General features: G+C 37.6%; 1 protein-coding gene across 1 annotated transcript; it reads right to left on the reverse strand.

Annotated features, from left to right (window-relative positions):
* Positions 1–498: 498 nt before the first annotated feature.
* Positions 499–16,371, reverse strand: LOC126832611 (thyroid hormone receptor beta). The gene is made up of 7 exons (XM_050563455.2): positions 16,299–16,371; positions 5,640–5,755; positions 5,159–5,300; positions 3,656–3,864; positions 2,944–3,072; positions 1,812–2,073; positions 499–749 (listed from the first exon to the last, which is right to left on the reverse strand). Exons 1-7 carry the CDS (start codon positions 16,369–16,371, stop codon positions 499–501), a joined length of 1,182 nt encoding a protein of 393 aa, XP_050419412.2.
* Between the last annotated feature and the right edge of the window lie 472 nt (positions 16,372–16,843).

The following is a 16,843-nucleotide window of genomic DNA, read 5'->3' on the forward strand; positions in this document are numbered from 1 at the left end:
AGGGTCAACTGTCGGTTGTAGGCAAAGACAATTGCCGGTTGTAGTCAGGGTCAACTGTCGGTTGCAGTCAGAGACAACTGTCGGTTGTAGTCAGGGTCAACTGCAGGGTGTAGTCAGAATCAATTGCAGGTTGTAGTCAGGGCAACTGCCAGTTGTAGTCCGAAAAACAGGAAGCATTGGGGTGGTTGTCATTCAAACTAATAGGGGTGAAAATAAATATGTTCACTAAAATGAATTTACATACAATTTGAAACAGCAAATGAGAAAAATCGAAAGTACCTTAACTATGCCATTCCACGATGGAGGATTAGGGGCTCCTCGTTTTTTTCATGAAGAAGGAAACGCTTGAATAAAATATAAACTATAGCATAAATTGAATTTCTAGATCACAAGGTTGAGTTCATTTGGCCATTTTAAATTTACAGCACTTCAGATGTTCATCATTGTAGCACGCACATATTACGTCATTTCTCTTTATCCAATAGAAGACTTGTGACGTCATGATTGTCCGCCTTCTTTGAACATTTCCATGAATAATGGCGAAATTCCACCAGACGAATCCACGCGCGCACACAGCACTCTTTCTGCGTGTCTGGTGCTGATAGTTCTAAGGTCTGTAACTTTCATTAAGACTTTAGCCCAATGGACGGGTTGATTGGGGCGTTTGTTGGTTATGTAACGTTTAAAGGCACCAAGTATAGCATCTTGCAACCTTTCAACAACTTCAGCATTCTTTAATCCGGAACGATCTGGAATAGTTGCATTTAGTTTAAATATGAATTAAATATCAAGATTTTTTTTTAAAAAGCTGGTTGTTCTTTGCTTCCATGAATTAAATCCATGGGTTTTTTTTTTTTAAATTAGATTACGACACAACGAGTAAAATGCGTGTACAAAGTTTCAAGGGATATTTTACGTACACGCCAATGGGTACTCGGGACCTCAGTTTTTCGTCCCATCCGAAACACTAAACGTTGTACCTTGCCAGGCCCTCGGTCTTGAACCACTGACTAGGAGGGACAACGTCGGAAAATCCCGATGAATTGTCATGGCCAACACATGAGCCAAAGTCTCACTCACTGAGCCACTACTTCGTTCGGTGCTGGATAATAACTAGTTTAATTTGGAGAAATAATCACTTTGTAGGAATAACAACCCGTTTAATTTGTAGGAATAATAACTTGTGTAATTTGTAGGAACAATAACCCGTTTAATTTGTAGGAATAATAACTATAGTTTAATTTGTAGGAATAAAAACTACTTTAATTTGTAGGAATAAAAACTTGTGTAATTTGTAGGGATAATAACTTGTGTAAGATAGATGGACAAATTTTGAAGGTCTTTTCAGCTGAGCTTTTCCCTGTTAACTGTCGTCATTTAGTAAGGTTTGTGATACCGATATCCATGTAGTTTGCTGGGGGGGGGGGGGGGGTTATTGTGTAGTATGATTTGTATTGGTTTTTTAATTAGATTATTTCTGATCGATTTGAAATTATACACAGTGATTATGAGATGAAAAAACAAAACAAAAAAACTGTCATAAATAAATCTATTTATATAGCTATGGTAAGATTTGAAATGTGTAACTGTCATGACTAAATCTATTTATAGCTATGGTAAGATTTGAAATGTGTAGACAGTTTGAAAGTCATGTATAAGACCAGCTCTTGTAAAATTTGAAATGTATAGATGTTGTAAAGACATGTATAACTATCTGAAAATCTTGAATAAAACTATTTTTGAAAGAAAAAAAAAACTTGTGTAATTTGTAGGAATAGTTCCAAGTTGTATGTAAGTCTAGTAATATCTACCTGATTGCATCAACAAAACAGCAGCCAATAGAGCAACTTCCGTTTCATCCAAACTGAGTTTAGCTAGACCGATAGCAAATTCAAAGATAGGCTCCACCAAGGCACCGACGGCACCGTGTTGTTGTATTTGGGACTTATGAATGGTTAGACCATTAGTCATGACTAGAGTTTCATCTTCCGGTTCGTATCGTCGAGCAGCTCGTAAACACATGATCTCCATACAGCAACATTTCAACAACAATATCTGATCATCAACGTTCAACTGTAAATATAACAAATAAAACGATAATTTAACCTCTCGATACACGGAATAAAATAAACGTCTCGATAAATGGAATAAAATAAAATGGGGTTAAACGTCTCGATAAACGGAATAAAATAAAATGGGTTAAACGTCTCGATACACGGAATGAAATGAAATGGGGTTAAACGTCTCGATAAACGGAATAAAATAAAATGGGGTTAAACGTCTCGATAAACGGAATAAAATAAAATGGGTTAAACGTCTCGATAAACGGAATGAAATGAAATGGGGTTAAACGTCTCGATAAACGGAATAAAATAAAATGGGGTTAAACGTCTCGATACACGGAATAAATGAAATGGGATTAAACGTCTCGATAAACGGAATAAAAAATGAAATGGGGTTAAACGTCTCGGTAAACGTAATAAAATGAAATGGGGTTAAACGTCTCGATAAACGGAATAAAATGAAATGAAATGGGGTTTAACGTCCTATTGAAACGGAATAAAAAAAAATTAACATCTAATTATAAAGTAGCTGACCCACACCCCACACTGTAAGAACATAATAAAGCATAATATTTTACTTTAAATTGATTAGTTCAATTTCTCGGTGAAAATTAAAGATGCATTATGTAAGATTTAGATAAAGAGTTGGCAGTTCTCAGTATACTATAACATTTCAAAAATAGATAATGAAAATGAATATATTGCAAATTTCAGTCACATAAGTGATTGAAGTTTCGCAGTCATCGGATGATCGAGGAGAGTTGACTTTTGGCTTATGAAAATAAATTTCTAAAAGATAATTCATTTAGCATTTGAAGCATGTGTCCCAGTAATCAGCTTCCAAATCTTTTACTTTATACAGATATTCAAATATACACACCTGAGTAAATCCTGGCACGCCCTTGGCAAATTCCACGACTTTGACTATAGATGGTGTCATAGTTTCTGCTAACTGTTGCCACGCCTCCAATTCGGCAGCTTCGTTAGGGTATTTGCATTCATATCGAGGCTATAAATAAAAATGACAATTTTTGTAAATTTCTTACATGACCCGGATGGCAGAATCCGATAACATACATTTAGTTTGAATTATTTTGAATTATTATCTACCGTTTTTAAGTTATAATATTATAAAAAAAATATTGAGTAAGTGGTTTAGCTCCTTTAAGGGTGGGTCAAGACCTGAATTTCAGATTTTGGCCAAAATTGCAAATGACTTTAATAAATAAAGTAACTCTGATTTCTGCGCGATGAACTAAAGGGAATAGTCTCCAATGTCAGGATATTGTTCGTAGGGTTTAACTTTAGCTTCCAACAATGTTGATATGGCAGACAATGCAGTTGGGGCTCGGGTATACCATCGGTTAGGTCTAAATATTAAGGCCACCTGCAGATTTCGTCAAGGTCACGAGATGTAAACAGGGCTAGCACTAACCCTAAACACATGCCCTAACCCTTTTAAGATCTCGCGAATTTGATGAGATTGACCTTAATATCTACCCTAACCGTATTTCACTATCTGTGGGGCAATATAGCCCGGTTGGAGCTGACGCGCCATAAAACAATATTTCATTCATTCATTTGTAACTCACCATCATAAAGCGAGCATTCTGGACTTTAACACTGGAGTTATTATAAGCATTAACGACGTCATCTATTAAAGTTTTATCATTATCATTCAATACATCAATATCACAGGGGATAGGACTAGTTCTCTGACGTACTACTTCATCTCGCTTTCTCTCGCGATTCTCTTCTATCAACTTTCTCTTCGCTTTTCGCTGTTTCTCGTTTAAAACCACTGGAAAGATGGAACGAAGAACATATAAATATTATGTGTCATATATTATGTTCCACATAATATGAAACACGTTGCGTGAAACAGACAAAAATATACAAAATTAGAAATCGAAGTCTTTTTAACAACAATTGTTTTTTTTTTAATTGGAATACGATAATAAGCAGGTGACAATTTTATGGAATACAATTACTGCTTATTACTGAGCGACGTTTCGACTAGGCTTATCTAGTCATTATCAAGCAATGATAAGTCGGATAGTGACACTGAACGTTTCGAAGCTTTGCAGTGTATGTTGGCGTAGAAAGTTTAAACATCATTTATTGGAGTTACCTCCCTTAGTGCGTACATTCATGAGATTATCTCCTTTCGGCGTTTCTTTTGAAAATGTATTTTATTGTTATGATAAGTGCTCTAGGCTATCTAAATATCGGGTATTTATCACACTGATTATAAGGCTACAGATTGTAAACCTGCATGAACACAGCCAACCGCCATAATTACTAATACGGCCTACCTATTTGTCACGGTAAACCCCATTCGGCAAACCTCGACAGATTCTACGCATCTAATCTCGGCTGTATCACCATTTCCGCCATATTTGAACTATTTTAAAGGTTCCCAATGAAAAATGGCTGCCCCCATGGAGATTTCTGTGGAGAGTGTATTATATCAACAAACGTCACGTTTGGCATTGGGTTTGGGGAATTACCAGGGAATTTTATCAAACCAGCAGCCCTGAGACAATATCTCTGCTCATTTAGGTATATACACTCTACAAAAGACGCAATTTGGGACTTTTTTGTAAAAGCGACACGTTTTCCTGTTTAAAGTAAACCGGCAGCCGCATCGCAAATGTATGGGCGTAGGTACATATCACTTACTGTCATACAGCCGAGATTAGATGTAGGGTAACGGAATCTGTCGAGATTTGCCGAGTGGGTAAACCCATGAGATCTGGAGTTATCGCCCCTTATTGTGAATTAAATTCTAATATAAATGACTTATAACATTTGTGAAATATTCTTTTTGGATGAAAGAGCTGACAAACACATTCTGAACTCTAATAATTAACGTTCATATTCTTCGTCAATCCCTATGAGTTATTAGAAAGTAATTTTACATAAAGAATTATCTCCCTTTATTTGTATACGTTCTATGCGAGCCGAAAATATCATTTAAAGATATATTTATTAAAAAGACCTTAGAGGAAAACTTTCAAGATAGATGAAATGGGGTTTAACGTCCAACTGTTCTGGAGTATAAATGAAGTAATTAAAAAAAGAAAACAACTTACAGTCGGTTGCCATGCCAACACGGACACATTTCTGGAATCTACATTCTTGGCACTGATTTCTCGTAGTTTTGTCAATTTCACAATTACTATTCCATTTACAATGGTATTTTAAATCTTTCTGTATCGTGCGTCGGAAGAAACCCTGTAAAATGAATATAATATAGTCAGCTACAGAAGACGCAGAAGAAGAAGAAGAGAGAGAGAGATGGGTTCAACGTCCACTCGACACAAACTAGCTCATTTCGGGACTAACATATGTTTCATTTTTGTTTCCATAATTTGCTTGTGCGTAGGGGTCTTAAGCAGTGGGGTGAAACCGGAGTGCCCAGAGAAAAACTGACGGGGTTGGACAGGTGACCCTACTCCCTACCACTTACAAGCGGGAAATCGAAACCACGCCACTTGACTCAATGACAGACCTTGTGATCTAACGCGCATGTGTTAAACCGTTGCCAAGCCCCTTTGTGTTATAAGTACGTACCTTACAGCCTTCACATGTCATACATCTATAGTGATAGCCTGTAGCTGCATCACCACAAACAACACATGGTTCCGGACCATTACTCAGATCCATATAACTTGGTATATACGGCACACCTGTAAATAAACAATCTATTTATAGAACTAGATACATATACGGCACACCTATAAATAAACTACAATCTATTTATAGAACTAGATACATATGGTACCCCTATAAATAAACAGCAATCTATTTATAGAACTAGATATAAACGGCAAACCTGAAAATAAACAACAACCTATTTGTAGAACTAGATATAAACAACGATTTACCAGTTAATAGACGAGACAGGCTGGGGATAATATGACAGACCAAAGTTCTGTGTTTTTGCATCAATCGGGCTAATGAAGGTCGGTATACGCCATGCTAGTGGAAATGTTGCTCAGACAGCGGGAGTTCCGCGCACTCAACATGTCAATTGTAATGGGTTCTTTCGGTGCACGTTATCGTCCCATCTGAACGACTAGTCATTCGTCCTTGCCAATCCCTCCGCCCTGCACTGCTGACAAAAAATGCAGAAATAAAATCTCAGGGACCAATGTCAACAAAAGGAAAGATTACTGGTGTCGTCAATGCAAGCAGAAATATGTATTTGTTTGGGGATGTGTGGATTTTAGTGTTACACAAATGTTGAGGGAATATTCTTCGAAACGTAGCCTAAATAAATTAGTAATTTTTCTTCCATAAACATGTGTTACAGTTTATTGTTTTACTTTTTTCCTTTGTTTTAATGGCAGGCAAAGTGTCTCTCATCAAAAAGGCCAAACATTTCGGACTTGTGGGTAGTAAGTGTATATTATGCAAAAAACGGAATGGTGTTTAACGTGCTAATTGTCTGCACTGACAGGGATACTTGCGGGTATTAAGTATATCATGCAAAAATGAAATGGCGTTTAACGTGATAATTGTCTGCACTGACAGGGATTGTTCGTTCGTAGGATTTTACGTCAGCTTCTACCTTAGGTATTATCGCTGACCAGCGACTGGGCTAACGGAGACGCAAATAAGTACACGCACTTGCTTTGGTATATCTATAGCAACGTTTATTTATTTTAAGCTTAAAGGGATTTACTTGGTTCCCTTTGTTTAAACATTGGGGCACCACCAGGTGACATATGGCGCCCATTCCCATATCGTTCTGAAAGGATGTGAATGTTTTGAACTCAACGTGTGAGAACGTGCAAATGTTTAAATTCTAGTTCTTGTTATCTCAAATTCCACGTCTGCTTCTGATTAAAGCTGGCCAGTTTGTTTGCCCAGTGTGTCAAAAGCCAGTGTTTACGTTTGTTAATGCCCTAAGGCTGCCCACTCGACGACCATTGAGGTACAATTTCTTACATAACCATCTGACCCTAACCTTTAGGTCATCGTTCAAACGAACGCCATCTTAAAAATGGCCTCTTTGATGCGGATTTTAAGTGTTGCCAAGAGATTGTATTACTTGTGAATTTAATGATGTTATAAAGCATTAAGAAATGTGCGTTATTCAATCACCCATGACCGTAAAATGAAACAAAACAACAAGCGGTTTACCGGTTCAATTAACAAGGGGACACCGTTAATCATCGCCATTTTAAGGTTTCCACCCTGAATTTGTGTTCCCCCATTTATTTAATGTTCTGCTTCATAAAACACAATCTATTCTGAGTGTTATCGAATTGTCCGGGGAGTTCAAGTCAAAACACCTTTCGATTTCTCAGCTGATCGCCCTCAAATTGCAGGGTTCACACAATTTTAAGATAGTCTTATGACAGATATTACAGCAGAACATTCGATAGGCATACAATCTCTATGTTTTATTACACCGTAATGTTTCAACAAAATTTCACAAATCGATTTCAATACCCCAAAAACCTAATTATTTTTGCAACCTATCATCATTTTGTAATACAGATGAAGAAGCCATTTAAAAAATCATTTTGAAACGCTGCAGTGATAGTATCGGTTCTTATATTACAGTATATTATGATTCAATTACTAAATACATCTCTAGGATCGCCAAAATGCCTTACCCCCACCCACCTCCACACCCACATAAGACATATTGCAGCGCTGAAGTATGCCTGCGAATCGAATACATATGACATATAAGTGTTTGTTTATTAGGATTTTGAGTTATGGTTACAGACGTACGAACAAGAGAACAAACGGGTTAATTCTCAGTCTTTCGGGATCAAAAATTCCTTATATGAAATTAATTATCCTGTATAGCACTGAGCACTGTATATTCCAAATTTGAATGGTTTACATGAAATTCGTAATGCGCAAGTAATTCGTACATGATATTTTGTAATTGGTTAGCGTGAATGAATTTATTCTGCTTAATTCGTATTTATTTCATGAAAAATATTCAATACAAAAAATATAGATACACAGCATTTTGTTTAATTTGAAGAATTAGTCCATCAGATTTTGTATTTTGTTATCACAGAAGAATTTAGTATGCTTGTGATGCATTAAACCGACTTTCTCGAGCCATATTTCGGAGGGCCTGACAAGGAAAGCTGTCTAGTCGTTCGGATAAGTCAGAAAACCGAGGTCCCGTGTACAGTTTGAATTCGATATAAGAGTAGGTCGTAGTGCCGCTGTCCGGACAAAATTTTTCTCATAGCAAACTGTATGGTGTATGCCCGTCTTCATTAACCCAGTTCGGAGTAGAACAGTAGGACGTTAAACCCTATTTCATTTCATGTCGATCCATATTCACTATGATGGCGGGTGTTATGCCCCTTGAATACATTAAAAGCGGAATGTTGTCAGTCGGGGATGCAAGTCACAGATGGCTATGATCATAAAACTGTTGAATATTTCATCAAGGTTATTCGAGACATGATAATCGTGTATTCAGTGAACCGTATCGGCGATTGACCAGTCATTTAATATGTATTACATGTACATACATTCATATCTATTCCGTATCCTTAGCAACAACCCAGTGGGAAATATTTCCCACCAGAGGATATTAGTAATAATGTCTCTAGATGAATAACGATATTAATAGTCGCTATAAAAGTTTGGGGGCTTCTAAAAAATTAAAAATATTTGGTTATATACCAGAATCTACCCACCCCTCAAATTATCCAATCTGATTAAAACACAGATCCTATTTCGTTTCGTAGACCATCGAAAGTAGAAAAAAACCGAAACGAAATATAGATCTGTCTTTTAATAAGATTACAAATTATCTAATTCGAACGTGCAGCGAATCCTGGTTAGATTTTATAAATAATAGGATTCTCATATAGCGCTAAACTCCAAACAATAAAGTCAGCTTAAAGCGCACACAAAGTCATTTCTAAGTTTGTTTTTAATATTTAGAAAACAGGACTGTCTTTAATTTAGATTTAAAGATTGAAAATGTTGGAGCAGATTTTAAAGCTAACGTGGGGGGGGGGGGAGGGGGAGGAGGGCATTCTATTTCAAAGCCGCTAAAACTTCAAATGATTTAAAACCAAATGTTTTCAGTTTCCACTTTGATACTTTAATTAATATAATGGTCGGGAGAGGTATATTAGAATAAACATGGAGAGAGAGAGAGAGAGAGAGAGAGGTTAACGTCCACTTGACACAAACTAGGTAATTTCGGGACTAACACATGGTTCAATTTTATTTCAATAATTCGGTTGCGCGTAGAGGCCTTTAGCAATGGGAGGAAACCGGAGGGCCCGGAGAAAACCCACCAGGTTGGACAGGCGACCCTACTCCTTGTCACGAACAACCGGGGATTCGAAACCACGCCAGTTGACTCAATGACAGGCCTTATGAACAAATATGTAAGCTCAGTCTAAAATCACCCCAACTAAGGAAAGACAATAAATGGGTGAATTGAATGTAAAGACAATAAATCATATTCTAATAACCGTAGCAAATTTCTACTTCTATTATTTCTTGTCTGCGATATCACTACTGGGGAAGCAGACGTGAAACACCAACCAATCAGTCTGAAATCACCATGGTAATTTAAATGTTGATAAATCTAATAATCATATAAATTTCGAGAATTTCAGGAAATGTTTTTGTTCTTTTTCAAGTACATGTCACTACAAAAGTCAGTTTACAACCCATAGCATTTGTTATTCTAGGTTGCAAATTCAAAACACAAAAAATGGAGTGGTGCATGACCATGGGCGTTGGCATGTACATTTTTAGTCCCTGTTTCCAGTGGCGGGCACAGGGTATTTGGAGGGTGGGGCTGGGGTATCCCCTAAAAAAAATTTGAAAACTGATAGTGGCAATGGCGATTTGTGGTGGATATATGTGAACCGTATATAGTTTTATGACTGTATGAAATAGCTTTATTTAACGTCCGCTTTTAGCGGGTTGATATCACAGACATATTTTACGACTGGACGTCTGGCTCGTATCCAGATGTAGTATTTCATATTTCAAGCTTTTTTTTACGTTTTGGGGTCATGATCGTGATGAAATGTGAAAGATATGATAAACACGTGCAGTTTTTTTTAAAAAACACAAGCATTAGCAAAAAGTTGATAAACGAAAACGAAATAATTTGTGGCTGACAAGATAACTTATCGATGTCTCCATTTTTTTTTCAGCTAAATGACCTTTTACAGTAAGACCGTATGTGTCTTAGTTTTTATGTTAAATCATCGCCGACATTTCTTATCGAGCAATAAATCATCGGGGTTTTCTCTATAAAATCTCGATCCTTTTATTACATATTTGAAGAGGGTCAAATAAAACATTTAACCCTAGCCCTGTAGCCGAGGGGCTCTAACGGTGGAAGGGTTTCTCATTTAATGACTTCACATAGCTAAACATTTTTTTTATGTTAATTCGTGTCGTGTTTACGGTAAATACCAGTTAGTTTGGGGCTTTAAAATACCGTATGCATACAGATACCATAGTCGTATTTTTGCCCAGCAACTGATCCCCAAACGCTACCCATCTTGTTCTTGGGGACGACGTACTTCGAAAAAAAAAGAAGGATAAGGCTTCGCCAATTCATGTACGAGAGACATGAAACTTCGGATGCCTGTTCCGTGGACTACTGCGCATTGATTTGATATGATGTTACAATTCCAAGATGGTTGCGATGACGTTTTAGTCAGTTCGTACAGCGATACTTGTTTTCTTTCAAAAATTTTCGATTCCCCGGCTGAACGTGAAAAAGAGTCCTACGGTTTCCTCCCACGGCTAAAGACCCCTACCCGCATGCGAAATATTGAAATAAAATTGAACCATGTTAGTCCCGAAATAACCTAGTTTGTGTCGAGTGGACATTAAACCCCATTTCTCTCTCTTCACCAAGTTAGCTATTGATGACGGACATACGTCGTACTGTGGGGGGGGGGCAGAAAAGCAGTATTTCCAACAGTCAATGGCTCTTTTACATGAACACCAATATATACACGTGACCATTTTTGTCCCATCCGAACGGCTAGACGCTTACCCCCTTTCAATGTTTATATTTCCAATATAACATGTGGATTACGTCATATTTAGGCATTCAAAGATGAGATAATTGCACGTTAATTTTTTAGAAATGCGTTATACATAATTCAGATTGCCCATTTTTTTTTCTTGTATATATATATTTTATTCGTTTTAATTTACAAGACGCTCTGAAAAATCGGTAATTCATTCGGTTACGTATTCTAAAGAAAATTATCTCTTTGAAAATTCGTATATTTATCAGTCAATTTATTGCAGAAATTTTATTTCTTTCTACAGCGTATGTATGTCTTTATCGCCTGAAACGAAGAGCAATAAGCTCGCAAATGGCTAGTCGATGGGAAATCCCCTTTCTAGGTCAGCTCACTCTAACAGCGACCTCAGCCATGGTCAGTCAGCAATGTTTGACTGACTGGGTCAAGCTGACCCGTTTCACGCTAATCACAGCTGATAGATCTAGTCATCCAGCCAGATGTTGGTGTTATTATTGTGTTATTGGGGATTATCCAGTCTCTTCCAGTCAATTGTTCTGCGATAACTGGGATAATTAACTGACCATGGGTATATTGATTTTTACACAGTTAATAAATAATGGTTGATGACGTGTCGATAACTGTAAAACATCTGCATGGGCAATTTACAACGCTTACACTGCCTGCTTGTATATTCATTAATATTTGTGTTAATCAAGAAACTCTGGATGGTATAATATAATTAGGGCCTTGTGATAGTTTGAAATTTCAAATTGTTTAAGCGGTATTTAGTAAATGAATGACACAATTATATCGAATACATGAAATGAAAAGAAATGGGGTTTAACGTCCTACTGTTTTGCTCCGAGCTGGGCTAATGAAGGCGGGCATACGCCATACAATGTGCCATGAGGGAAATTTTGCCCGAACAGCAGCACTACGGACTACTCTTATATCGATATCCAACTGTCAATGGATCTTTAACGTGTACGCCAATGTGTACACAGGATATCGGTTTTTCGTTAATATAGAAACTCTGGATGACAATTAGGTCCTTGTGATATTTTTATAGTTGGAAATTTTAAATTGTTTAAGCGACAATTAGTAAATGAATGACACAGTTATATGGAATACAAGATATCTAAAAGTTTTTTTTTTCTGGTGACGTTTCGACGAGTGTTTGATAAAGAATAGAGAATCCTAGTCGAAACGTCGCTAAAAATAAACTTTAAGTAACTTGTATTCCATATAATTGTGTCATGTGTTATTGGTATTTCAAGTTTGTAAAAGATCAATTGAGTCGCATAATCTGACCGTCTTATGAATCAATATTTGTATTTAAACAGAAACACCGTCAACATGTATCCAAGTAAAAATAAACAATAAAACGAGTCGGTGAATAGCGAGTCTAAATCACTATCCTGACAGTGAACTGATGCATAATAATTGTAATTTTGTTACACGAAATTGGTGTCACAAACACGCTACGCGAACAATTACATTTATATTTGCTAGCGTACTTCAATAATATATTAGTTTTAAAGGATGGGAGTATTTTTTTTTAATGATGACGGTATTTTTGAGCAAGGTCATTGAAAACGAAACTTGGGATGATTAAACTCATTATTCAGACCTTGCATGATAAGTGTGAAAAGCCTCAACTAGAATGGTACAAGAACCGATCTTTGTGGAACCCCGAAAGGATATTTTAGAGAAATCACATCATCAGTTCCAACGGAACATGTTTATCGTTTGTTTTTTTGTTTGTTTTTTTTTTTGTTTTTGTTTTTGCATTTTATTTTATTCATCGAGTATGGGCACGGTGTAATTGACTGTTCCTAAAATACAAATATTTTAAAAATGTGAAACTTTTAATAAAACTACCACTGCTAAAATAATAATAATATTTCTTTGCACAGTTTTATTAGTTTTAGTCACCTATATCATCCAAAGTGCAAACGGACGTAAACTCTGATAATTATTATTAGTATTAGTAAGGGTTTGCGTCCGTTTCTATCTATAGTAATAAGCCCATTTATATCGCGCTAATTTCACATATAGTCTTGCTCATAGCGCTACAAAACACACAATCACTCTTGCAGATATTTCTCAAATAAGTATGTTTTCAATCTGGATTTAAAGGAGTCTAATGATGAACTGGGTCGAAGATTTTCAGGTAGTGAGTTCCACAAATTGGCAGCAACAACACCAAATGAGCAAGCTTCAATGGAGTTTAGTTTATATGGTGATATCGCCGACTAAAACTAATAAAACTGGGCAAGGAAATGTTATTAAATCCTAGTCAAGTATGTTTGCAATTCACATAAAGTTCATGCTAGGTTATATTAGCTTTTAGACTTATATCATTGCTTATCGCGGTGGCCATGTTCTTTGTTAGGTGATCAACGAACCGTGACTAATCAAACATCCCTCTCGGGTCAAACCCAAAAGTTACCTAATATCTCATTTGTTCTGATTGGTCAATAACTGACCGGCCTAATACAACGTGGATATTATCATATTAGTTATGGTATTATGTAACTTATAGATTTACCCCCCTGGTCGATGTACTCAGTCCGCTGTTAGGTTATGATAAGCTAGCAGTTCTAAATGTCACGCAGCCCTTCTCTAAATGAAAATGTCAATTAAGTAAATAAGGGGTAATAAAGAAAAATTAGAACATGGAATACGTAACACATTGATTAACTTTATCATCACGATGTCATGGCGACTGGTCTCGGATCGATGTGGATTGATAAATGAAATGGGGGGGGGGGGGTGTTAACGTCTACCTGTTCTGCACAAGATCTGGACAGAGGTCCTTCGAATGGTGGACCTGTGGGCGCTGTTTCTCGAAATCTTAACTAAAGATAGACTTTAAATTTTAGTAGATACTTCAATTTTGATTGGCTAAGCACTAAAATCAATCTAATATTATCCAATCAAATTACTAAAATTTGGATTTTATCTTGGTTATAATTTCGTGAAACAGGCCCAAGATTTTGCTTGAGATCTGGCACTATGGAGGACGAAATTAACACAAAAGCATATTTGATGATTTGAGAATAGTTCTAGAGTTTCCCATAGCTGTGTTAATTATGATAAACTACTTCTACATCTACACGTATAAGCATACATATATCAATTAGTCATTTCCAATTATACAGACATAACAAACATCTAAAACGAAAAATGGGAATCCAACTGCAAGGAAACCATCATTTGTTACATGCAAGACATTTGCTCAAAGATATTTTACTTCAGTCTGAAGCATAAACACGAATTAAAGGTGATTTTTGTAAATAACAAAGAAAATATTTCCATGTCTTTTAAAATTTGTAGCCGTAATTTGGATGTGTGTGTTGAGCGGGGGGGGGGGGGGGGTGGGGGGGGGGGGTGGGTGTGAATAGCCCCCCCGCACTTTGCGTGATAAATGCATGTCAGAGGTCTTACTGTTTGTCAATATTTTGATTCAAGAAAAAAAAAACGTTTCGGGCATTTTAACAATGACCTTTAGGTGTCCTCGAGAGAGAAATGAAGCAATGTTTATTGTTGTAAATCAAATCGCCTGGAACATAGCGGTCATTAGCGCGTGAAGATCACGTAATATGACGTAACAGACGTCTTATTCGGCCAGTGGTTACCATAATGAAAATACGGCGAGGCCACTTAACTGTGACCCTACATTCGGTCAAAGACCAGCTGTACGACCCATTAATTATACGGATTAACTTTCTGTCTGTTCCGTGAATGTAAACACGAATGTATTTCGGGGTCCTAGATGTTTTTTTAAAGACTGGATCTACAACTCTTAGGTCCACTGTGAAATGCAGATTTATACACAAACTAAATGAACTGAGTTTAATGTCCTACTTTTCTGCACCAACCAGGCTAATGAAGACGGACATACATGTACACGTGCAGTGTACTACGAGGACAATATTGCCCAGATGACGGCGTTTCCGCCTACTCTTCAAATTCCGTTTGCCAGGGGGTATTTTACGTGCACGCCAACCTGTACACAAGGACTTCGATGTTTTGTCCAACCCGACAGACCCGAACGCGGCCCACTCCGTCTTGCACCACTAACGAGAGAAACCCACGCCGGGAAATCCCGAGGGACCTTCTTCGCCAACATCGGGATCGAACCTTGTTAGTCAGACAACGCGTTACTCGTTGAACCATCGTGGCCACATACCAAAACTAAGGTAACAGATTATTGGAAATCTCAAAGGGCAATGGTACAGTACTTCCAGTAGCTATTATAATATCCCCTTGTGATTATTATTGATCATTTCATTATCTGATGTCCACAAACCTGGATAGTCAGATGTTGTGACAACCTTAAAGTTATTAATAGTAATAACTACATCACCGCTTTGTTCTACCCGAACAATCAATGGGTCAAATGTAATATATGCCGTTCTGAATACAAAATGAAATGGGGTTTAACGTCCTACTTTTCTGCACCGACATTTGTATTTGTATATCCACAACATATTAATGAAATTAAATGGGGTTTAACATTCTGCTCCGAACTGGGCTAATGAAGACGGGCATACACCATACACTGTGCTATGAGGGATATTTTGCCCGGACAGCGGCACTGTCGCCTACTCTTATATTGAATTCCAACTGTCAAGGGATCTTTTACGTGCACGCCAATGTGTACACGGGACCTCGGCTTTTCGTCCTTTGTCGGGCCCTCCGTCCTGCATCACTGACAAAGGGGTGGGGGGGGGGGCACACCGGAAAATCTAGATGATTTTTCTCAGCCAATGCAGGGATCGAACACCCGACCTCCAGGCTAGCGAGCCAGCGTCTTACCCACTTAGCCACCGTGCCCCTCCCCTCCCCTCTCAGTAAAAAAATATACAACACAAAATACTACACTAGGTCATACGGGGTAACCTAATTAAAATTATATCCCCCTACGCCGAAGAGGAAGCATAATCTGCCTCACTCCCGACACCCACCATACGTGTATTAGTGTCAAAATAATCGACCAATTGAGTTAGTTACAATCCATTCCATTTTCAAAGATGATAAAAAAGACTACCCCCCCCCCCCTCCAGACACAACAGTGTTTTCAGCTTGAAAGGGAAATATTATGCCGAGTGTGTTACAGTTTGCTTGAATGTTTATTCACCATTTTTATTTGATGCAGAAAAATACATGAAGGACGTTAAACCCCATTTCATTTCTTTGTAAAAAGTAGATCTTTACTCACCCTTTCGTCTGGCATTGGCCTCTGCTTCAGGATTGGCATCAGTTGCGGTTGGTGGTATGTCGGCAGGTACCATCGATGACAGTTGTCCTCCACTTGGTTCTCTGGAATAAGTCATCACTTCTGGATACTGGTCGAATGCCATTTCTGCTGATGCCGTGGATCGTCTCTCAGCGTTTCTCCTCTCTTCTTCCGGTAATATTCAATCGTCTCTTTCGGTGTGACGTAACGTCAATGGCGGCCGATGTTGAGGGCTTTCAGTTGCTTCTGTTCACTTTAACCTCTACCAGTGTGATCTGACATAAAGAATTGGGTGTCTGGCTAATTAATCCAAAAGTTCAAATAAAGATGCAAGAGTATAAACTGGGAATACTGGACCATGTACATTGGAAGTTTTACATGTATCGTCTGCTACTCCAGATGATGTAGTTCTGCAACCTTCCGCCCCGAAATCCGCACGTCTACTCGCCACTAACTCCCTGACTCAACTGACCATGATGAACAAATCGCTCAGGCTTGACCACCGAGACCTGATGTAATAATTAGCA

Source organism: Patella vulgata, chromosome 9, assembly GCF_932274485.2.
Source record: "Patella vulgata chromosome 9, xgPatVulg1.2, whole genome shotgun sequence".
Classification (NCBI taxonomy): Eukaryota; Metazoa; Mollusca; class Gastropoda; family Patellidae; genus Patella; species Patella vulgata.